At 33.4% G+C, this 25,266-nt stretch overlaps 1 protein-coding gene across 2 annotated transcripts in view; it reads right to left on the bottom strand.

The window, feature by feature from the left end:
- Window positions 1-2,042: 2,042 nt before the first annotated feature.
- KCNJ3 (potassium inwardly rectifying channel subfamily J member 3) overlaps window positions 2,043-25,266 on the bottom strand; it is a 174,194-nt gene continuing 150,970 nt past the window's right edge. The window contains exon 3 of one of the 2 annotated variants that reach the window (XM_036859093.1): window positions 2,043-5,359. In XM_036859093.1, coding sequence (XP_036714988.1) covers window positions 4,773-5,359 — 587 coding nt within the window. In that variant the 3' untranslated portion in view covers window positions 2,043-4,772. The remainder of the gene's footprint in view (window positions 5,360-25,266) is intronic. The other variant, XM_036859095.1, reaches the window with a different exon arrangement.

Below are 25,266 nucleotides of genomic sequence, written 5' to 3'. Positions count from 1 at the left end.
AACAATATAACAATATTGGGAATTTAGGGTAGGGTGTATGTAGTAGAGGTGTGGTGGACAGCAACTTTTAGAAATAGAACTAGACCTTCATCTACCACCGTGTAAAGTAAACAGAAAATGCCCCCAAACGGAAAATCCAGAAGAAGCAATTGCATATCAAAAGAACCACCAAAGAGGGCAGAGACTACTCAGGTTTGTGGATTCTCTAAACAACCTGTCTGAGAATCAGTTTCTTCAAGTGTAAAATGGAGATACTCTCTACCATGTAGAGCTGTTGTGAAGATCCAAATACTATGTTCAAATCAGCACGCAAGTGATTGACTCGTGGAGCTGGGAAAGGATAAGCAAGAGTTAAATTGGATGCCGATCTTAGTAAGCAATGAGAAGAGATAATGGGCCCTACCATATCTTTTGTTCATTGATCCTACACAGCCTGAATATTCAGAAACGGCCATGATTTCAAGAAAATTTTTCAGGTAAAAAAAATCATGATTTGGAAAAAAATTCTACTGGATGAGGAGGATCATCCTTTTTGAACTCCTCTAGGTCAGAAGCTACAGGAACTTGGCTTTGCAGATTAATTCTGTGAGGTGTCAGAGTTGGACATATGACATATCGAACTCATCTGATCTAAAATTAGGAAAACACTTTTTCTTTGAAACACTGTCAGAAAAAGTAACTGAGCGCTTTTCTAAAAGGTGATTTGATATTTAAACAAAATCAGGAAAACTGTGTATTTGTCTGCTTTACTTACTGTGGCTTTTGAGACTCAGGTTCAGCAAAGGGTAAGATGGTCATGAAGCTTCCTCCAAGAAATGCAGGTCTCAAATAATCTGTATTATTAAATTCAGGTTTCATATTGCTGAAGCATCTCACCAGTAAGGAGCCAAAATAAAAGTAACCCTCAAGGAATGACTTATAATGATTGAATTATAAGTTTTCAATCATTGAATCATTGATTTTTAGGAGTTAAAAGTCTTATGATAAACCAAATCAAGTAATGTGAGTAATTAACTCTTGGGAAGTAGAAAAATGATGAGCACACTATAGAAATTTAACCCAATCATATTTTGAAAGTTTAATACAGTTTTTATAAAACTGAACTTGCAGTATTGATTACATAAGTTTCTGTTATTGTAACCTAAATGACCTTGTACATTTAAATAATAATAAACTGCATACTAGACAATGCAATTAGTTTGATGCTAATCTGAATGTGTACAACATAACTCAAGCACATACTCGGAATAGAGCTCACAGATGTGCTGTGCAGTCACGCTGAACTCTCTTCATGGTATGAAATGGTAGAAACTTTCATTCAAATAGAACGTAAGCCACCTTCCTCAGAATCTCACTTTTCCTCCCAGAGAAATCATCCATTATGGTTCCATTCTATTTCCACAAAGTGGCTCTTGAGTACTGAGAAAACTAAATACTTTTCAGAATATTTAATGCCACATATGGATGAATTTAAAACAGCATAAGAATTTTTTCAGAAATAATTAATGATAAAATATCCTTATTTTTAGTTTAATATATATTTACAAAAGCATATTCACATATTGGTGAGAAGGATATTTAAATTGAAAATAGGCATTATCAAAATAATTGTGTTTTTTTAGATTTACATCATTTTGATAAATAGAATGAAATATTTTACCATGACAGGAGCTATACCATGAAAATCCCATTAAAAGGGACTAGTTTCTAGTTAAGTTGAATTATTCAGTTCAATGAACACATTAGATTTTGCTCTTTTTTTTTTTCAGTCACCATACTGGTGGGCTGAAAATTATCTTGACTTAAGTTGACTTTTACTCCCTTTGATTTGAGCTCTTACAAATTCCTGAAATGGAAATACCAGAGGTTTGTTTTTTATTCAGTCAATAATATGCATAACTTTTCACTGCTAGGAAAACATGTCATGTACAGATTGAACAAATGTTACAGGAAATCACTTTGATAAGAAGTCCTACAGGCTAAAGTATATGAAACTGAGATGACTTTGCTTGGAATGACCAGTGTCAAAAAAATCAGCAAAATGAGAAGAAAAAGCAATTCTTTATTTTTATCCAAATATATCAGACTTCATAATTTAGTTTCAACAAAAACGTAGAGTCACCATATATCATCCAAACCAGGACATTATAAGAGTGAAAGGGAGTATTAGTAATAATTACACAGGTACAACAGGTATAAACTGGAACTCTCCTGGGTAAACCGGGACCTATGATCAACTTAGCAATAGGGGTTAAACTGCAATTACATGCAGAAATCATACCTTTCCCATACATACGTGGGAAAGATAAAGGAATAGCATTCACTAAGAAAAATTAATTTGACAACAGTGGTTCTTTCTCATCATTCAGGTCTTTGTTCAAATATCACCCCCTCCCTAAGCCAGTCACCTCTTCTAAAATAATCACTTCTTATTTCACCCATTTTCCATCATGTTACCCTGTTTTCTTTCCCTTAACTGATATTTTGACTGTGAAATTTTGTCATTTGTTTTTTGTCTCCTCCTCCCCCCCTCCTACTGATATGCAGTGTTTGAATGGGCAGTGACCTCCTCTGACTTAGTCATATCCAAATCTACAGGAGCTAAAAATGCCTAGAACATTAAAGACATGCAAAAATTTTGTTGAATGAATGAATGAATATATTTGGAGAGTTTATTTTTGGTCTCATATTCCTCTTGGTACCAAAAACAAATTAAAATGACTCTCCAAATTAAATTATGGCTCTGTTTAGTTTTAAGTAGTTGGACTAAATGATCTGTGCAGTCTCTTCCACTGATAATAAATATACTGTGGCCCCTGGGTCCCCTTCTCTCTCTGCTACTATTTCATTTCCTATATCCAGCAAATAAGAAAGTTTGGGGGTAAGGGTTAGGGCAACCAGATCTATTCACAGTGGTTGGATGCTCAAGGTTGATCATTTTGCCAGTAACAATTCCCTGGTATATGTTTGCATCTGCAGAATTTGATTGATACAGAGGTAGCCAGAAGGTATTATTGTAGTCAATGATAGAATTGTTGATGTAATAATTTTCCAATACAAAAATCATCACAGGATTGCTGAAAACAATGGTAAATGGTGGGAGCCCAAACCAGCTATTAAGGATTTACAATTTATAAGGAGAAATAGATTAATTCTGGACAGACTTAGATTACAATGCCCCGAAAAGTTTTATAGGAAAATCCATGATATTCTGATAAGGAGCACTTGTAAATTTTCATTAAAATCTCTGCATTCCAAATCTTTATTTTTCATGTGTTCTTCTGAGGAATAGTTTTGATTCCTACTAATGAGTCATAAATATCAAACCTTTGGGTTCAAAAAATAGTACTGCTAAAATTATTTTGGTGGGCCAGAGATCCAAGACACCAATAAATTGAGTGTTTACCAAAACAAAACAAAACAAAAAACTCACATGGGTAAAATATCTTCAAGTTATCTGATTTTAAATTCTCTCAGGTATATACAAAACATTCCTTCTGAATTGAGTGACAGGCAAGGGATGAAATAGGTTTCCCAGGTGAGGAAAAGAGTCTGTCCTGCTATAACAAATGCCACAAACAGGAGAATGGCATAAAAAGAGACTCAATGAGACATACATATTTTACACATAAATACATATCATCTGTTTCATTGTATTGTTTTATCTCCTCAAAGATAAATTACTGGTTTTTAAAATGACAAAAGTTTGAGAAAAAGAGTGAAAATGTTACCAATTGACTCAGTTTGAAACAGGGACCATTAATTATGTAATTTCACACAGATTCCAATATATTCAATATAACTTCGCTACTGACTATTACAGTGATTCAACATTTGTTCAGAGCTCATATTTGTATTAGATCGTATATAAAAGAGATTTCCAGACTTTAATCAGTCCAGGAAAGGACCAGCTCTCAAAATGGCAATATATATTTTTCCCCAGTACTAGCAACTTTTAAAAATCATAAGAAATTGTCAGCGTATTAGTATGCTTCAAAATTTACAAGTTAAATATATAATGGTTATATTTTTGCAGGGCCATAAGTAGCACAGACTTGTGTGACTCCCTCGTATAAAGAACAATTGAAAACCTTCCAGGACCTTAAACAGCAGAAAACATTAAATCAGATTTTAAAATGACAAATAATTTAAGGCTAAAATATTTGGTATTAATAATTAATGCCAGAAGCCTTCCTAGCCTAATAAAGTAAACATGCACAAGAACTACAACTTTGAACAAAACATCACAATTTTATCAGATATATGTATGTACGTGTGTGTGTATGTGTATGTATATATATGTACATATATGTGTGTGTATATATAAAACTATGTGTACACACACACACACATATATATATATAGTTTTATCACCCTGAAAGCTATCAATTCATGTTTGGCTTAATACGTATGTTAGAAATGTTGTGCAGGGTACCACCCCTTTAAATATATATATATACATTTTCCAGAATATACAATATAAATATACCATATATAAATCATGCCATAAAACTAAATGTAAAATTTGCACATTATTGCATGCTTGATGTGATAATACATGCCCGTTAATAAGAACTTCCTTCTGATGTCCTCCCTTTACAACTTTTTCTTTTGCACATTAGCAATACTTGAAAAGGAAGGGTTCTCAAATATGTATATATGACTGGGGGAAAAAATGTACCTTTCAGATCCCTTAGAGAGGATTACCTCATCAGCCAAATATTGGACTATTACCAAATCAAACAGTAAATAATGCCTGAAGGGGTGTTTTGTTATGTGAATCTATCAGAGTTCATTTTTCTTAGTTTTGCCGGAAGATTCCCTTCCATCCTGGCTGCTCCTCCAGCCATCTTTTGAAGCTTTGGTGGCAAATCAGCCACAGACTGGCTCATGGGATCAGACAACATTTTGGTGGTTTTAGATACCAGTTTTTCTTCTGAGTTGCCAGGTACTGAACTTATTCGTTGAAGTTTCATGGGCAAATCGCCCAAGCTGTAGGCTTTTTCAGAAGTTGTAGAACTCATTCTCAAGAGTTTTTTGGGAAAGTCTTCTCTTCCAGTAATTTTCTGCAGCTTAGATGGAAGTTTGGTACTGATGTCATCTAGTCCATCTAAGCATTCCACAGAATTATGTCTTTCTTTGCTGTTAGTTATGGCTGGTGCTATTAAAGGGGATGACATAAGAAGCATTTCCTCCTGTTCTTTCACACTGTAAGGTGGCGTGGGGACTTCAAATGTTGCATGGAACTGGGAGTAATCAACTTTAAAGAATCCTTCTTCTAAGGAAATTACAGGGAAAAAACGGTGGCCCCAAAGAACTTCATCTTCAGTGTATGATGTTCGAGCTTGACAAGTCATCCCTGAAAGCAAAAAGGAAGTCCTTGATAAATTACGCATAGTAGAAGCATATGTTAAGGCATTTTGAACTAAGCAATTCATTTTGCTTGTTAACTTAAGAAGGATACTTAACTGCGTATCACTTTCCTCTTCTGTAGAGTAAAATATAAAAAGCAACACCTGTCTTACAGGACTGCTGTGAGCATGAAATAAAATTACATGTACAGAAATGTAAAATGAGCCATATAATGTCTAAAAATAGTTGGCTTTTATAAATGAAAGCAAAGATAACCATCCCAAGTATTTGTTAAATGAATAAAAGTTGAAAATATTTCTATGTCATATAATGTAAAGTCATTGTAGAGATTCCCTTATTCTGGACCTTTAGGGCCAGATTGAACTTTTGTTCAAGTTTCAGAAATCCTTATGCTAAAATCAGTAATCTGGGCCACTGTGATGTTGCAAGTTCTATTCCTGCTATACAAATTTCTGAAACTGATGCTGGATATAAGATGTGAAAGGCTGCTATTTATATATTATGTTGCTTAGATATCATTTACCTTATGCTACTCTGATGAACTCAATTCTGTTCTCATTAATCATATGTTAAGACTGAGTTACTGTTAAATCAGTCAACCTCTGAATATTCCTTTGTGAAGACTGGAAATATATGAATAAATTAAAGCCGTATATTACATTTCAGTTTTATATTAGTCAAAAGGTACAATTTTCTGTAAGTTGCAAAAGTCATTACTGTCCTCTACCTTTACTATCAGACCTCTATTAAAGGCTATTAAAGTGTAAAATAATAGATGAATTTTAAAAATGCATCTTTCCAATAGTTAAGTATAATTTAAACAAGTAATGACAGTCTTTCTACTTTCATTTCTATTCTCCCTTTGTCACTTTATAAATAATTTCTACTGTGTTTAAGCCTGGTATAGTTTGGATAAAGAGATAGTCTGTATTTTTTCCTCTGACTAGCAATCACACATGCAATACTTAGAATTAGAAATAAACTGCATAATTCAAAAACCATATGAAGATAAATTAAATCCTTCACTGAATCCTTCCAAAATCTTACCTTATAATTATTATCAGTTCTGTATTACCAGGGAATCAGTTGTTATGACATATATATTGTCTTTTTCCAGACAGCTTTTAAAGAAATTTATGTAGAAAATAAATGCCCATCTCAGGCACTATGTTAGGTGCTCTCTCCATATTATTTCTAATCAACAATATCATCTTGATTAGAAAATATTTTTATGTCTATTTTAAAGATAAAGAATATAATGCTCAGAGAATTTAAATCTCTTGCCCTTCCTGGCACACAGATCTAGGAAGTTGTAGAGAAAAGTTGGTATTATTCTTCTGTTTTTGTTGTTGTTTTTACTTTGCCATGATGTCTCTATTATTTTAGTTGGGAACCTGATTCTAAACAATTTATCAATCTCACTGTCATGGTGGAAATCTGACAGCGACCCAATACTAGTCTTCATAATCATTATCATATCAGGAGTAGCACCCAGAAATATTTATATGTGAAGATAACAAAATTAAACTAAAAAGTGATTTGTACATTTTATAGACATGCACACAGTAAGTATCATTCTGTATTTTCAAACAGATTTCTAGTTTCTGACTAAATATTTCATGAGAAAAAATTATAGAACATCACTTATTTAGAGAAGATAAAAAGTATATTTCCCAATATATTTATTTGGTTTTATTTCGAGATGTTTAAATATTAAGCAAACTACCTGGAATAAAGAACAAATATTGATGTTTTTATCCATTAGTATATGAAACAATAAAATGAGTAAGTACCCTTTATTGTTTAATTGAAGAAGTGCCCTTTAATGTCTCTCCAAGAGCAATCACTCTCATGAATTCTTTATGTATACTTGCCAGTTTGGTGTATTAATTTATATAAATTTATGAAAAAGGATCACTATAAATGCATGTATATATTAAGAGCTGAAGTAAATTAAGATCACGAACTTTGTTCAATTATTTCAAACAACAGTAGATTACATATTGAAACAAAATTTGATTCCTATCACATTCTGAGCCCATATTTAGTGACTTTTTTCTTTACATGAGGAAAGGACTATGAAATTAAAAATAAAAATTCTGTCCCCATTATTTATCATTATAAAGTACTATGTTGCTGATCCCCGATGCCTACCCTGAGTTGCTTCCTATGTAGTTGTCAGAAGTCATAGAGAAGAACTAGAGAACCTTAAATGGAAGGAAAAAAATGGGGGAAATAAAATCTTGTAAAATTTTCACATTGAGGAAACAGGATATTGATAATTAAGGTACTATGGCATCTACAATGGAAACAGGTATTTCAAATGTTTGTTCATGTAAAAATACCTGTAAGTGTTATTACTAAAATGCCAGTGGATAATTCTGACTGAAAAGGAAGGTAAGGATTTTATTCTACTATATGAAATTGACTGTACTTCCTTTCATAGCAAACTAATACTGGTGAGGCAACATTTTTATATAATTGAAAAATATATAAATTAGGCTTCCTATTACACTACTAAACAGCTTGTAAAAATCACTTAAAGCTCTCTGAGCCTCAGTTTACTCTTCTACATAGTAGGGATAAAAATATCCTCTTATAAAGCTGTTGAGAGTTTGAGATAAGTGAAGTGTACAGAACAGTGTTTGGTATCAGGTAATGCTCCATCATAACTGCTTTTCTTTTTATCATTCTGTGGGTGAGCATTTGCATTTCCTGTTTTTCCTGGAAATTAGTGATAATGCATTCATATAAGTGGAGAATTTTGACATATTAGTAATTTGTCCCATTTAGTAATATAGAATATTAAACTTAAAAATTGCTAGGTATCACATAGCAATTTTCTTTTGAAATGGTCAATTAAACATTCAAAATATTTCAGAACTACAGAAGAAGATACATTACTCATCTTCTCAATTTTTTAGGGTTTCTCAACATTTTCCACCTAATTATCTAGAATAGCTGGGAAGACTAAGTATGGAAACTTGGGGTGTATTAAAAAGGTCTTGGCAAGGTGAGTGGCTACAGTCTACTATAATACTTTGGAAATGAAGAACATTTGCCAGCAATTTAACCTTTGTTTGTTCTTCTGCTGTTCCTTTTACACTTTCATTAAAAGTAGGTACACAAATAGCAGACATTTCCAATTCAACAACATCATCGTTTTAAAATCTGGTTTCACCTCAAAATGTTAATGTGCAATCAACATATGGATAATGATTTGGAAGCATTATTAATTGGATAACAGGAAAATCTCTATGATGGTCAATCTGCAGTTTAGACAATGTGCTAAAATAAGATGTAATTGAGAAACTACTTCTCTTTACAAGTTATCCCAAAAAAGTAACACCCAAAATGGTGTTGAAAATATAGAATACAGATTTCAATTGAGAAGATTTAAAGTAAATATAATTGTTTTCTAAGAACATGAATATATCACAGTATTCTTCCTTCTAGAATGCTTTATCTTATGCTACTACTTACTCTAAGCCAAATTATTTTAAAATAATCCATGCTTAGATTCATAATTACAAATGCCATTTGAATCAAAATAAATGCAGGTAAAAAGATACTATATGATTGCACCTCTTAACTGGCAATGAGACTGTTTGCATGTTTTAACCAGATTCCAGGCTTGAACAAATGTGATGAAAATCAACAGGAGCTCATCTCTGTGGAAACTGGCAAAGCAACAGATGCTGCTTTAACTGGAAATAGCTGGGACTTTTGAATCCTTAGATAAAAAACATTTTGTGAAAAAATGACTTATCCTGTGCCTTGATTCATGGACAAAGAAACTATATATTGTTGTTTAATTTATTCCAAAGTAGTGTTTCAATTTAAAATGATAGAGGCAATGTAGTCTAATCTCTTTATTTTTGACTTTTCTCTTTCCTGATTCTGCCTTTACATCGTTAAGTTCATCTCCCTAACTAAATTGAACGTTCATTCAAATAAGAAGTCTGAAAGCTTTTTGAGTGAAAATGGCAAACTGAGTTGTTATTTTGACAAGTCCTTAATTAAACTTTCAGAATACCTCTAACTCAGTTGTTTTCTATTGTTTCTTCTGATCAGAGATGGTGCATATGTCACTTACATGAGATGAATACAAGATGGTTAAATGCAGTATAACCACAGACCAAGGGGAATGTCTGGATGCTGTGACATAGAAAATACCAAGCAATCGATAACTTCTGCACAGCAGAGGCTTTATCTAAACCTTAATATGGAAGTTGCTGAGGGGGTGGGGGGGGGGGGAAGTTCTCCAATAACATGGTGGCTGTGGCTGCACTTTATCATGTGTGCACTAAACAAAAAGGAAAATAAAAGCAAATCTCCGGGACTTCCCTGGTGGTCCAGTGGTTGGGAATCTGCCTTCCAGTGCAGGGGGTGCGGGTTTGATCCTTGGCTGGGGAACAGAGATCCCACATGCCGTGGGGCCACTGGGCCCACGCGCCACAACTAGAGAGCCCGCGGGCCACAACTAAGACCCAACGCAGCCAAAAATAAATAAATAAATAAATAAATAAATGTTTAAAAAAAAAAAGAAAAAAAAAGCAAATCTCCTTCAAACGAGCCGTGTCGTAATAATAATAATAGGTAACATCGCTATTAGGCTTACTATGTGCCCACTATCTTTCTAAGCACTTTTTGGAATCTTCACAACCGTTTGAGGAAGGCATGTGAACCCCAGCTCCACCACTAATTAATACATGATCTTTAAAAAAACTACCAAATCTCTTAATCCTCAATTTCATCATCTGTAAAATTAAGGCCCCCCCCCCTACTGATTTCACCTGAATATTCTGAGAATTAAGTGAAATTATTTAATAGAGATGTATATATAATTAAGTTATATATGTAACTTACCTATGTAATTTATATATATATATACACACACATATATATATATATATATATATATATACATTGCTTGTACAATAAAAATTGGTCATTTTCATCCATCAGTCCCTAAATACAGGCTACATAACTCTACAAATTTCATTTATACACATACGTATGCACAACTGAAATATTTAGCCAAGTAATAATATCTTAAATCTGTCCCCTTTGTCTATTTTTTTCTTTACATTGGCAGTGGTTTTATAACTGAATTGACTAATAGCTTAACATGCATAGCATGTGCTATATCACAAAGGAATTTCCTAGTTCACCCTATGCACTGCTCTGAGGATTATTGAATAAGGTCTGTAGCTGTGTCTTCCCTAAAGCACTTCCAAAATTTCACCCATCCCCCTAGATGTAATGGCTGTAAGGCTCACTTGGCATTCTCTGCATTCTCTCTATTGTGTTGCACTGAGCTGAACCCAAATTTAAACTATAAACTTTCTGAGGAAGCACATGATGTTTGGGACTTTTTTATCTTGTTTACAAAATACAAAGACCCCATGTACACTGCTGTTCAATAATACTAAGGTCATGGCATCAGGCTCTTCTGGGATATTGGTTGCAAAGCTAACTAAGAATACATAAATGGCTACCAGAAACTGCAGTTTTCAAAGAAATGGAATCTCTTTACTTTTAAAGTTCAACATATTTTGCTCAGACAGACTTTTAGTGAGGAGTAGAAGTTTCTGGCATACATTCAACCCAATATTATCCTCTATTATTTACAAGCATTTGGTCTTACAATGTGTTCTCAGACATCAGTTTGCTATTATTCCCTAAGCTAGGTCAAAGAAATCTAAAAAAATAAAAATAAAAACAAGAAGAAAAAGCCAATTATATTTGTTAGAAAATAAAGTGTCAATAAGAAATTTAGCAATAAATGTTTCAAATGTACTACTTTAGGTTTCTAAGTTCCCAGAAGAGCAAAAGAAAAGAAAATAGACTTTTAACCATGACCAACAGAACAAAATGTTAGATTCCCAGAAAGGAATATAAGTGCAGGTGCTAAGGGTCAATGGCAGATGAACAATATGACAGGGAATTCATTATCATACTGCTGAAAATATATTTAAGAGAATCAAGGTAATATTAAGCAAAAGAACATGGGTTTTGAATATAAATGAGATTGTTGCTGTTTTAACCATACATTATTAGTAAGACCTTAGGCATATTATTTCAATGATCTGAACTTTGTTTACTAAAAAATATCAATAGTAATAAGGGATAATAACGTATTTATAAGGCTATCATGATTATAAATAATACCTACTTAATGGGTCTACCATATATCTGAAAATAATAAAGGTTCAATAATTGGTAGCTATTATCTATTATTATTATTATTATTATTATTATTATTACTTAAAAGGTCATTTTAGATTTATTTCAATTCTTTAGTGATCACTTTCTTTCTTAGAATCAACTCAAGGCAAATGAAATAATTTTCATCTTGTTAGTTTCTATTAACTTGATATAGACCACGTTGTCTATATTTATCTGGAGTATGAGGAAAGGCCTATATTACACACGTAATGAACTGAGTCAAGTCTAGCACTGTCAACCTGGCCTGCCCTGCACAAGTGTGACTAACTTTACAGTAGCAACTATTTCCCTCAAAATACAATTAACTTCTCTACTTTGTTGACAAGGCACTATCTTCAGCTCTCCACTCTCACTTCATACAGAAGCATTGCAGAATTTACCCAGTACACTTTCAAATGATTATAACTCCCTTACCCTAACTGTAGAAGTGTTCCATTCTTGCTCATCTTTTCCTCTCTTCCTTCATGGTACCTATTAAAACATACTTTCTTGCATTGACAATTACAGAAACAAAACAAAGCTACCGAAATCCATTCATGCTATTGTTTTCTCCTGTTAAGATATGATTTTTAGCTTCCAAAGCATCTTAATGGTATAGGTATAATGTAACCTAATTACTGTTAGGAAATACCCTATATTAAGAGACTGACATCATAAAAGATATTTTTCAAAGGGAAAATGTAATAAATTTCTAGCTTAAAAGAAAACAGAACATCTTTCAGATAATGCTGGAATTTAATCATTTTGGTGAACATTATCCCTAGTCATTGGGAAGAAAAACTTTTGATATATTATCTGAAGCAATACCACTTGTCAACTTTTAAAAAATATTGCACACAAATTACAGCAATTAAATGCTTAGATTAATCCATTTTAAAAGATATTCCTAAAACTTTGCTTTAAAATGTCACTCAGAACCACTTTGTATAATGTATGGGACTGAATTGTTTGTGTTCCCTTAAAATTCATAGGTTGAATTTTCACCCTAAACCCTAATGTGATGATATTAGGCAGCGGGGCTTAGTAACTTTTGAATATGTGATATTTAAACTAAATAAATAAAATTTAATCAAGAAATAAAAAACAAACCCCATAGTTACTAGCATGTCTTCCTAGTTCCTTCAAAATCTAGCTCTAAGTTACCACTATAGTTTTAGCTCTTTAAAAACCTTAACAACAATAACTACAACACATAGTAAAATACATATGCCAGATCCTAAGTGTTCTCTATATGTATTATCGTATAATTCTCCCCACCACTCTATGAAGTGTGTACTATTCTTTTTTCATATGACAGACAACGATATTGAGGTATCAGGAGGGGGAAGTAGCTTCTCCAATGTCACATGACAAAGGAGGGTAAATCCAGAGCCAGTTTTTTTAACCTCTATGCTATTCTGCTCCAATTTTCTTAAATGGATGACTTTCCTATTAATAAGTACTGTTTTCCATATATATTACTTGGTTTATGCTATTTCAACTGCTTAAAATGTCCTCTTCCATCTCTCTACCTGTTGACATATTTCCTCATATTCAAAGCTCAGATCAAGTGTCATTAATTCTATGAAGTCTTTCACGATTTTTCTATTTTAATTTATTGTCTTTTAAATGTGTCTTATTGTCATGCACGTATGCACAGGCACACACAACAATATTCCCTGACCACTAGGTTGTAAATATCTCAATGACATACATAATTGACTTCAATCAGTGATAATACTTAACATTAATTAACATGTTAAACATCTCCTCTCTGCCAGGCACTCTTCTAGGTGCTGAATTACCAGGTGCTACGGCAATGGACTGAAGGATCAACCAAACCTCTGGACCTCCATGTTTAAACCTAGTCTTGAAAAATGAGTAGTAGTTTACCACATAGGCCACGTCCACCATGTGAGAAAAACACATTCTGGGGTGGGGAAAAACTTGTGCACACATCCGGTTGTGTAAGGGCACAACCAGTTGTACTTGAATTTAGGATACAGTTCCTGTTTGTTCATTCATTATGGTTACAGACAAATATCACATTAGAATAAGCTTCTTAGGAGAACTCTTATCCACCTTGGCATCGCTAGTATCCAACATTGTGCCAGGTATTAGATGCTCAATGCTTTCTTGGGGAGAGACAGTAGAAGGAATGGAGGAAGAGGAAAAATGGGAAGGTTAAAATGGCAGTGCAGGAAAAGTCAACTTTTTGAATGAATCAGAGCTTCCATACCCATTAGCAATTTATTCACCACCAGTAGAGATTGTCACCAACAAAAAAGGAGGGATATAATTATTAATGAAATAGATATATGTAATATGTCAATCTTGATTATTTTCTTTGCTTTTCAGGTGATAATCTATTAATTAGTTCAAAACATGAACTCAAAAATTGACTTTGAAACATCTATACTAAAAGCTTCTTATTTTGATTAGTAAAGTAGGGAGGGAAGAATATTAAAATATATATAATCACTATATAGAATATGAATGATTCTTGCACAAAGAAGCAAGACATGCTTGCTAATAATAAATCACACTCAGTGATAATCAGTCTGTTATCCACTGAAACCACTGTTTTCCCCTTACACTTTTGTGAAGTTATACACTGACAGATGTACAACCAGATATATTTACTAGAAGTTACATTTATCCTCATTTAACCGTTAAACCATACGATAATTAAATTACTTGAATATTTTGATACACTTGAATACCTGACCTCTAGTTAAATCTAAAGTTTTGAGGAAACTATCCCTTATGCAACTATAACTGATCACCTTAGAAAATGGAGTAAATCCATTTTTACCTGACAATTGAAAACTTATTTTCCCCTTAATTGATGAGACTGACTTTTTATATAGGTTGTTATATCTTTCTCAATCACAAACTATAGCTATTTTTTTAACATCTTCTTTGGCAGAAATTCAAATACATTTTGTCTGCTTGCAGGCTTAGAACAGAGCCTGAATAAATATTTGCAATTTAGCAGTTGTTCTGGTTCTATGCTTTGCAGTAAAAGGTCAGAGAATTTTGCCTGTAATTTTGCTGTTACGTTATTTACAAAGACTAAATGAAAAATAAAGTCCCTATAACTTTATGGGAACTATTACTGAGTGGCTTTTATTTTAGGTATGAAAAATGCCACATCACAGTAATAATCACAAAATATATGATATTTTAACACATGTATTTTAAAGGAAAATGATTGGTTTGAACACGTATGTACAAGTCTTCTGAAAGAATTAATTTTTCTGCCATGACATAAACAGGTATTTCAAAGTCAAAATATTAAAAGTTTCAAAACAATGAGATATCACCTCACACAGGTCAGAATGGTCATCATCACAAAATCTACAAACAATAAATGCTAGAGAGGGTGTGGAGAAAAGGGAACCCTCTTTCACTGTCAGTGGGAATGTAAATTGATATGGCCACTATGGAGAGCAGTCTGGAGGTTCCTTAAAAAACTAAAAATAGAGCTATCATATGACCCAGCAATCCCACTCCTAGGCATATATCTGGAGAAAACCATAATTCAAAAAGATTCATGGACCCCGATGTTCACTGCAGCACTGTTTACAACAGCTAGAACATGGAAGCAACTTAAATGTCCATCGACAGAGGAATGGATAAAGAAGATGTGGTACATATATACAATGGCATATTACTCAGCCATAGAAAGGAACAAAATAGTTTCACATTTGCGAGACATGGATGGACCTAGAGACTGTCATACGGTATGAAGTAAGTCAGAAAGAGGAAAACAAATATCATATAACATCGCTTATAAGTGGAATCTAGAAAAATGGTATAGATGAACTTACTGGCAAAGCAGAAATAGAGTCACAGATGTAGAGAACAAACATATGGATACCAGTGGGGTGGGGGAAGTAGCAGGGGAGGATGAATTGGGAGATTAGGATTGACATATATACACTACTATGTATAAAATAGATAACTAATGAGAACCTACTGTTTAGCACAGGGAACTCTACTCAGTGATCTGTTGTGACCTAAATGGGAAGGAAATCTAAAAAAGAGTGGATATATGTATACATATAACTGATTCACTTTACTGTATGGTAGAAACTAACACAACATTGTAAAGCAACTATACTCCAATAAAAATGAAAACAAACAAAAAAAGTTTCCCTAAACTACATAGTTTCTCATCTCCTTGGAGAGTACTTTAAATTATCTGAATTAAACGAAATAAGATCACTTAGAGTAAAAAGTCAAAGATATAAAAATGCTGAGGAAAATAGCATATGAAATGCAAATAGTAACTTCCTTAAAATTGACATTTCAGAAAGGAAGTGATAACAAAACTCTGTAAGTTTATGCTAACATATAGTTCAACTCCTAAGACAGCCTAGATCTTTTTCCCAGGTTTTAAGTAAAAAATGATCTGTCTACAGCATTCTGTTAAGGTATCCAAGATCTGGAGGCAAAATTCTCAACTGGCCTGGTGACCTTGTGGGGAAATTTTATCGTATATATGTTTGCAGCAAGTTTTGACATTTATGAACGGAATTATTTATATCATATAAAAGATGCTAAGATATATAATACATAAAACTGTCTAATATTCAAAGGCTTGTTAATATTACAAGGGTCTAAATTAGGATGTAATAACCAAGGTCAAAATAAGGAAGGGAAAGAGAAAGGAGAGAAGGCAAGTGAATTAATCCACTTGGAATATTAAGACTCAAGCTCTCTGGCCAGAGGCCCACTTAGGAATCATAAGATAGAATTAATAATTGGTAAAGAAGAGGTTCATTTTTTGACCGTACGTACCCACAGGTATCAATTTTTGTATCAGTCATAATTAGAAACTACTTTCTTATATATTCTACCTATTTTAATAGACTTGCAGCTACTGATGTTCATCCTTAGATACATCACTTTTTGAACAACAAAAACAAGGATTAGAAAATAACGTCATGCAATTATTTTATTTCAAGTAATATTTTATTCTTCCTGATAAACATTCTCGAAGTTAAACAAGGTTATATTTCATTCGATTGACCTGAAAAATACATGAAATGTGTATGAGATTGACATAAAGGTATCCAAAATTATTCTAAGACTTTTATTCACTAATTTATGTCTTTATTTAACAAAACTTCCATAGGAAAAATGATATAAGTTTGTCTGCATTTAGGGGATGAGTCAAGAATAATAGAAATCTTTTAAACAAAGTCAAAAGGAAGAATATTGGAGCTATTGATTTTAAAAAATGGGAAAGGAAGCTGATTGGTGGGATGAGGTGTGGGCAGTAAGTTTTGTTTCAGACATGTTATTATGATGTAATGTAGATGGTCTATAACAATATCCTCTAAAATTTATGTACATATATTCTAGAGTCTATACTAAAATATTTAAATGAATTATTTTATTTTCAAAATCCCTGTGAAGTAGTTACTATCTCATTTTCAGCTAATAAACCTGCACCTAAAAAAAGGGGGGTGGCAAAAGATCTGAATAAACACTTCATCAAAGAAAATATACAGATGGCAATTAATCATATGAAAAGATACTCCACATTGTATGCTGTTAGGGAACTGAAAAGTAAAATAACAAAGAGATACCACTACACACCTATTAGAATGGCCAAAATCTGGAACACTGACAACATCAAATGCTGGTGAGGATGTGGAACAACCGGAAGTCTCAGTCACTGCTTGTGGCAATGCAAAATGGTACAGCCATTTTGGAAGTCAGTTTGGTAGCTTCTTACAAAACTAAACACACTCTTACCATATGATCCAGCAATCAGGTTCTTTGGTATTTACCCAAACGAGTTGAAAATTTATGTCCACAAAAAATCTGCACAAAAATGTTTATAGCAACTTTATTCATAATTGCCAAGGCTTGGAAGCAACCTAAATGTCCTTCAGTAGGTAAATGGATAAACAAACTGGTGTGTATCTACACAAAGGAATACTATTCAGTGATAAAAAATAAATGAGCTATCAAGCCACAAAAAGACATGGAGTAACCTTAAATGCATATTACTAAGTGAAAATAAGCAAATCTGAAAAGGCTACATACTGTATGATTCCAACCATATGACATTATGGAAAAGGCAGTGATGGAGAGAGTGAAAAGATTAATCAGTACAGCGTTTTGGGATGAACAGCTGATACACCAGGGATTTTTAGGGCAGTAAAACTATTCTGTATGATGTCTTTATATATTTGTCAAAACTTAGAATGCACAACACAAAAGGTGAACCCTAATGTAAACTATGGACGTAGGCTGACAAGGATGTGTCAATTTCAGTACATTGATTGTAAGTGATGAAGCCAGATTACTTCTGTTTTGGGAATTAACTTTTTCACACCTCAGGAGCCCTTATCCATGCTTATATGCTACATTTCAACCATTTCAGTATGTCTTAAAGATGAACCTAGGTACCATGATGCATATGGTGGGAAAAAAAAACTATTGACAGAGATGTACTACCAAATCTGTTTTCTTTAACGATTTCTAAATTTTGATTACTAGAATCCATAAAGGGGTCTTAAACACTTAAAAAATGTTTAAAACATTACTTTTAAGGGTGGAATGAAAAATCACATAATTAAACACCCTATTTTGTTGTTCTTAAGTTTGTATATTCTAAATACCCTGCTCACCACATTAGGCAATACCTAGCCTATTCACGTAAGTGTAAGTGGGCACATCTCTCTTACTGTGCCTGTATTTTATCTCCACAAAATGAATGGATGTAAGAAATAGGTATGTCTTCTATGTAGCCTAAGCTAATTTTCAAAACTTAAGTTTAATGTCAAAGTTTCCTCAAACAAAGATATAGTTATGTAATCATTCTTTAAAAAATATAAACAAAATTTCCCCTCTGTAATTTTAAACCATCATTATTGCTTATACCATCTACAGGGGCTCCATTCCCTCTGATACTGACAGCTCCTAGTTATTTTAGGCTGTTCTCATGCTCTTTTTAATCTACTTCTTCCCTTAATCAATACATACTCTTTTCTTAATCTTCCTTCAGACATGAATTCTTTAAGTGCATATAATATATAATAAACAGTGGAAGAAGTAGAGCTTATTATAAAATATTTATCATATACATTCTAAGTCTAGGACTGTTATGAAAATACTCTAGGATCTTAATGAAGAAATGTTCCTATCACCATAAGAGAGAGGAAAATGTACATAGACTATTTTTCAAGAGAAACAGAAAGTAAACATTCAAAACCTCAATCTGCCAGAGGTGGATTTAAGATGATACTTATGAAGCTTAAGCATCAAGGACTTTCACTAGCACATGTCCTTTTCACTTTCATATACTTGGTTTCATAATTTTGTATTCTTTTTTCTTTAAAAAGACCCCCCTAAATTATGCAAGCATCCATCCCTGCCTAGATTTGCACACACAAGGCGCTATAACATGCAATCAAAGCAAGGCTTAGTGACATAGACTGCATGCGCAATTAAAAAGATTTGCCATTACTTTGGTGCAATTGTTTTATAATTTATCGGTTCTTAATATTTATTAACTTTGGAAGGAAATTACACATGCATACCTTTTATAGGCATTCCCTATTTCACCTCGAGTACACATCTTATCCATACAAATTGCCCACTTAACACTGTTCTTCATCTGACATCATGTTTCCCCAGCCCAAAGCTAGTGCAGAAAACAGCCTTCCACAGCACCTGGCAATTAGCCTGAGGTCTCTTCCTCACAATTTCCATTCTTTGATTTCATGGAGAAGTCAATAGATGTTTGTTATTAGTACTACTATTATTATCAAGATTTTAATATTAATTTTCAAGAACCAAGATCTTATTATACAAAACTATTTTTATAGTGAAAGGTTGAACTCTTTCATTTCCTTGGAATGCTGAAAAACCTCTATCTGATAGGAAGTATCTGGTGTTTTATATTGAGGGAAATTTGTACATATCACCTGAAAAAAAAATGCGTTGCTCCACTCAGTGGGGGGTAATTGATGTGTTTTATCAGAGGTTGTGACACTGTCTGACAGCGTTTTGTAGAAATCACCTTGACTGCTCCATGGAGAAAATATCGGATCAGGGCAAGACTAAAACAAGTAGACCAGTTGGGAAGCTGTGTTAAAAGACAATGGCTGTGGAGATAGACTGAAAAGCTATTTAGGAGGCAAATTTAACAAGACTTGAAAACTGATTGGATTTAGAAGGTGAGAAAGACTGGAGACCAACAATTTCATATTGTTAGAATGACGAAGATGGATGGACATACCATGAAATTTTACTTGTACTTCTCATAGGAAAGCGAAGATAAAAATAGTAAATTAAATCATACCCTTTTATTTTCTGAACTTTCTGATTAAATTTGTCTGACAGTTTTGTACCATCATGCCTGCCAACTTAGAGTCCTAGCAGCCAGTAGCATGAGAAAAATAATCATCCTCATCTAACCATGTGCCATTAAACTAAGAACAATTACTTCCAACTAAACTGTCTCTCCATTCTGCTAAGCTCAAAGGAAATGTTATGACCGAAATGTCTCCTCAAATCTCAAGTTTCTATATCTAGCATTAATTTCATTAATTATAGCTTCTTTGTTTTACTCCTGATCTGCTGACAAAGCACCAGCTGGGTCTCAGCCAACTAATCAGATTAAATACATTGAGTTTGAAATACATGAAGTGCATCTTAATGCAATTGTTTTTCCAAGGTTCCTTTCTGAACAAACAGGTATCAATAATCTTACAGTGATTTGGTGATGTTAAAATATAGTTTTGATGGAAGCCATTAAGTTTCCTGTAATCAATAGAAATTTGTTGGAACACAGCCACGATTCACTGTTTCTTTTCCAGGAATACGAGAGCAAAACAGGCAAAGAAAAAATGTACTCTATTAAGAACTCTGACAAAGAATTATGTCTACAGTAGGCTGAACAATCTTATTAGCCTGAATAGCACAATTAAAGAAACTCAGAATAATTTAAGTTAGACAGGCCTTAGGAAACATAATCTAAAACACTAACTTATGTCAAAGAGGAAAATTGAGGTACAGGAGCAACTTCCTATACAGGTGCCAGCCTCACCTATTTTCATTTATAGCATGATTCAATTTATAGATGATTTCAACACTAGAAAAGTGAAATGGGAATGTGAGTTCAATGACCAAATAATTTGAACACAATCTAAAGCCTTGCTTTAAAATGAAGAGAGCTGTGATCTTGTCTGCGTCATCCAGATTAATTTCATTTTCAGTATAGGTTTAATTACATTCTGAGTTACCTCTTATTTTAATTAACAGTTCTGGTTGTTATTAGAATATGTGAAGGGAACAGCCATCTGTCTCTCTCTTTACTGCCATCTTAAAATAATGTTTGTGTTTTAAACCTTGGTATACCTCTTCCGAGGTCCTATCAGCTACTTTCAACTAGGGCAAGGAGGCAAATAACAGAACCAGGATGGTATGGTGGGTGGTATAGAGGGTTTTTAAAAGTTTATTACTTTAGATCTAAATATTACATAAAATCTATTATATCTAAGACAGCATATTTGGCATAACACATTTTTTAATACCGTGAATTGGTTAAGTAAATTCTACTTTCCACTGTCTTTTGTTTGAAAAATTCAAACTAAATATTTTATCCCTAAATCTATCTATCTAGCAATATAGAGCAAAAGTTCTTGATCTTGAAAGGATATAAGATTTTACATATCCAAAGACATGGACAAAAAGAGAGTAATAAGAGATTTCCCACCTCTGCTAGAGGCAGCACCATTCAAGGGAACAGCTTGGGAGTGAAGCCTATGTCCTAACCTTGTGCTTCAAGCCAGAATAGAATAGCTCTGTTTTAACTGAACCAAGAGTCCATCTGAACTGCTGTTCTCATTGTCATTCCATGTTGACATTACTCAACCCTGACGGTACTAAAGCTACCGATTACTTGAAATTCTCCAACCAGTCTTCCCAAATCAATACCCAGAAATGCCAGCACTCCTCCCTCATCCAGCAAACTGATGATCTTAAACATACTGGAAACTTTTAACTCAACCTTTCTTTCTTTCAGCATTTGAGAATCTACCCTACTCTACCTTGGTTGTTCTTTCATGTGGGAAGTGGGCAGGGCTGAAGTCACTGTGAGTTCTACTAGGCTACCTAAAGATCTTGATATCTATTAAAACATTTGGGTAGGTTTTCCAAGGTTCAGGTGCATGAGGTTTTCAGAGGGTGGCTCTTGTCAGTGAAACCTACACACCCAGTGATCATGTGAAAAGCATGCTTTAAAATTTTTAAATGCATATGCTAACAGATAAGTAGTAGAAATTTTGAAAATGGAGTCATTCTGTTCTGGCCATTTATTTAATCTTCTATGACTTAATTTTAACACAACTAGAATGCAAATGTCAAATTCATGTCATCTATTTCATATGAAGGTTAATAGAGCATAAAAATGCACTCAAAAATGTGTTCTTGACTCTAACATATTGTTAGACTGTACTAACATGTTAGTGTGCATACATATATATATATATATATATACACACATATGTTTTGTTATATATATAACAGAATATTATATATATAATATGGATATGGTATATATAACATACTAACATACTATTAGTCTTCCGACAGTCTGCTTATATTTTCTAAAATCTGAATTACAGAAAAAATATTGTCATTTCCAGAATCTGATTATTAGAATCATTAATAGTGACATCAGAGAACAAAACTGCTTATTATGTTTATCATGAACTGTATACCTTATAAAATGCATTTATATTTATAAATGTCTATTAACATCTACTAGATTGGAATATATTACACTGGATATAGCATCTATCTTAAAAACCTAATTACGCATGAAATCTTTTAAATGTACCTGTTTAAATAAAATTGATAATTTTCTGAACATATGAAAGCAGCTATACATTTCCGTCTTCAATTTGTTTACTCCTCCGCATTGATCCTCTGTCCTCCAAATGTCATTATCTTGTGAGACTCTTAGAGGTTTAGCGCCTGCTATAAATTGTATTTCAAGTAGGGGTCATCACTGGAAAGAGGCAATGGTCTCTTCATACTTGACAAGCAGAGAGAGTCATCAACATGAGCAGCCTATTTAGTAGAATATCTGTTAAGCTGACTTAGGAAAAATATCACCTTTCAAAAGTCTTAAGGGAAATTTCTCAGTTAGAGCACTGAGCCACAGAAGAGTGATAGATTTTATCAACACACAAGTCAACAGGAATGAGGGGCTCTTTTGAGAACTTCTTTAATTGAAGTATAAAAGAAATGTACATTGTTAGCCAAAAAAACTAAGCCAAAAAGCAGCTCATGTCTAGAACACTTTGCTTGGAGGAGTTAGGTTTTCTCAGTAAATCAAGGAGGATATAAATTAGTTAAAAGATATGCTTACATTACACGATCAGAATGTGGAATAAAGGCAGATTTATTAAGTTGGAAGGAGTGAAGGATTTGATTTGGCAAAAGGTTGTCATCTTAGAGAACAGAACGTACCAGTAATAAAGGGAAATGGGGATCTTGGAGGCTCAGATACACACACATAAAAGGAATGGAGATTTACACATTCTTGAAAATGAAACTGTACAAGATGACCAGGGGCCCCTAAACCATGCTGTTTTTGAGCAGTAATTACAAATGTACGCAAATTTAGTAAGTTATTCTGTTGCATGAAGTGTATCTACTTTACATTAAAATGAAATTGCAGAAAATATCCCCCTAAACAAACACACACTTACACATATACAAATACATGTACAGGTAGGATTATCTGCAAAATAAAATGTCCAGTCAAAATATGCATAACAGAATTGGTACTCTCTGGACTCATTGTGCAGCATTTTCAGAGCAAGTCATGTTGCCGGAACCCATAATATCTAATCTAAATACCTTGATTATTGAAGTGCTCTTGCCAAAGAGAAAAAACTGTTCAAAATTATCTACATGTATCTATTTCTAGTTCAATACAAAATTAACTTTAACACCTCTTATCTCTGAAAAACAAAGGTTAGTGACAATCCTTTAATTATATGTGTGGAAACAGTTTTTTATCTGTGTGGGAAAGTTGTATCCACATTAAGTTAAATTAGCAAAACTCCGTGAACTGACATTGTAAATGAATATCTTCATTAAATTCCCTTTTATATAAATAAAAAGAAAATAACATAGGGTTAAAAACTCTATAAATATTTCATAAGTATCAGAAAATTTTCAGATGCTAATAACACTTTAGGAAAAAAATCTGTTGTTCAAATGCTATGTCCTCTGAACTACTCTTTAGGGACATTTTCACATACCTCATTGGGCAAAGACTATTCCTTATTCGTCTGTGCCCTTTCTAAAGATCAGGTGAGTCTAGTTGCATTTTTGGCCCTCAGAAAACAATTCATGGATCTTGAGTACCCAAGTGACCGAGGATGATATGGGGAAGTGAGTCAGATCCTCAATCAGTCTCTCTTTCTCTCTTACTCTCCCCTCTAATTTAAATATGTACCATGCCTCCCCTATAAGGCCAAAAAATAAGAGAGAAGTATTACTGAGAACATTTTCAACAAAACAAATGGTGAGTGAGTTCATGTTAGGTAATTTTACCACTGATCTTTAACTATTAAAATGTCTGTCCCAGCCCTGTATTCTTGGTTGAGTGTGAATGTACAATTAAGCTCGTTTATAATAGATGATGGCTAATGAAAAATCTTGCAGGGTCCTTGGGGCCCCGAGTCTTCATTCTCATGGCTAACTCCTCAAAATTGCAACTTGCTACTTAACATTTCTCTAGATATTTTAGTTATGTCATTAATACACTCATTCAAGAATTTAGGTATTGACCATTGTACTAGGCACTGAATACAAATCGATCAATAAAAGAGGTTTGATTCCCCACTCTAGTTGACATAAGGGTATAGCAAAGAATATATTTCTAAATACAACAATTCAATAAAATGTGATAATTTCCCTCTAGGAAATTCTGGAACACAAAGGTGAGGCACCCACCCAGGTCAGGGAAAGTAAGAAGGTCTCCAATGGTTGAGAGTACACAGAGGGATGATAATGAAAGGGTAAATTGGGAGGAAGATTATTCCAAGCCAAGTGATAGGAAAACTAGAATGCCCAAAGGGGAAGCCAGAAAACACATCGAATATATTGAAGAAAACCAGTTACGGACAAACACAGACTATTAAAAATAAGGAAGCGATGATGACATACCAAATAAGTAGGTAGTAACCAGGTCATAGCCATGAAGCCATACTAAGCAGATTGAACTTTAAGGGAAACACATAAGCACTGAAGAATTTTACATGTGTCACATACCTAGCAGGTGATCACTTCCCTTTCAGAATTGTTTGATTTCCCTTTCAAAAGTCTCCCTTAAGTAGATTGCACAGGACTGCTAGCACCAAATAATCCACATGACTATTTTCCCTTAAAGGGGTTTCACATGTGGTTTACTACAGCCCTTTCAAGAAGACTCTATTACAGTCATTAGTTTACAGTAGTTGCTTTGGCCTGCATCCCCTGGAAGGTTAACTATAAACATGTTTTTGATATAAGCCATTTTCTAGTTCACAATTCCTCATCCGGTTTTCCTGTGGCTGGATTCTGCTTTCTGATTTCTATACATGAAAATGCATATTTATGATCTGTGTCATAAAATTTAAAAATATACAGTTTCCCTGT

Source organism: Balaenoptera musculus, chromosome 7, assembly GCF_009873245.2.
Source record: "Balaenoptera musculus isolate JJ_BM4_2016_0621 chromosome 7, mBalMus1.pri.v3, whole genome shotgun sequence".
NCBI classification, from domain to species: Eukaryota; Metazoa; Chordata; class Mammalia; order Artiodactyla; family Balaenopteridae; genus Balaenoptera; species Balaenoptera musculus.
This window is presented reverse-complemented; position numbering and strand designations above follow the sequence as displayed.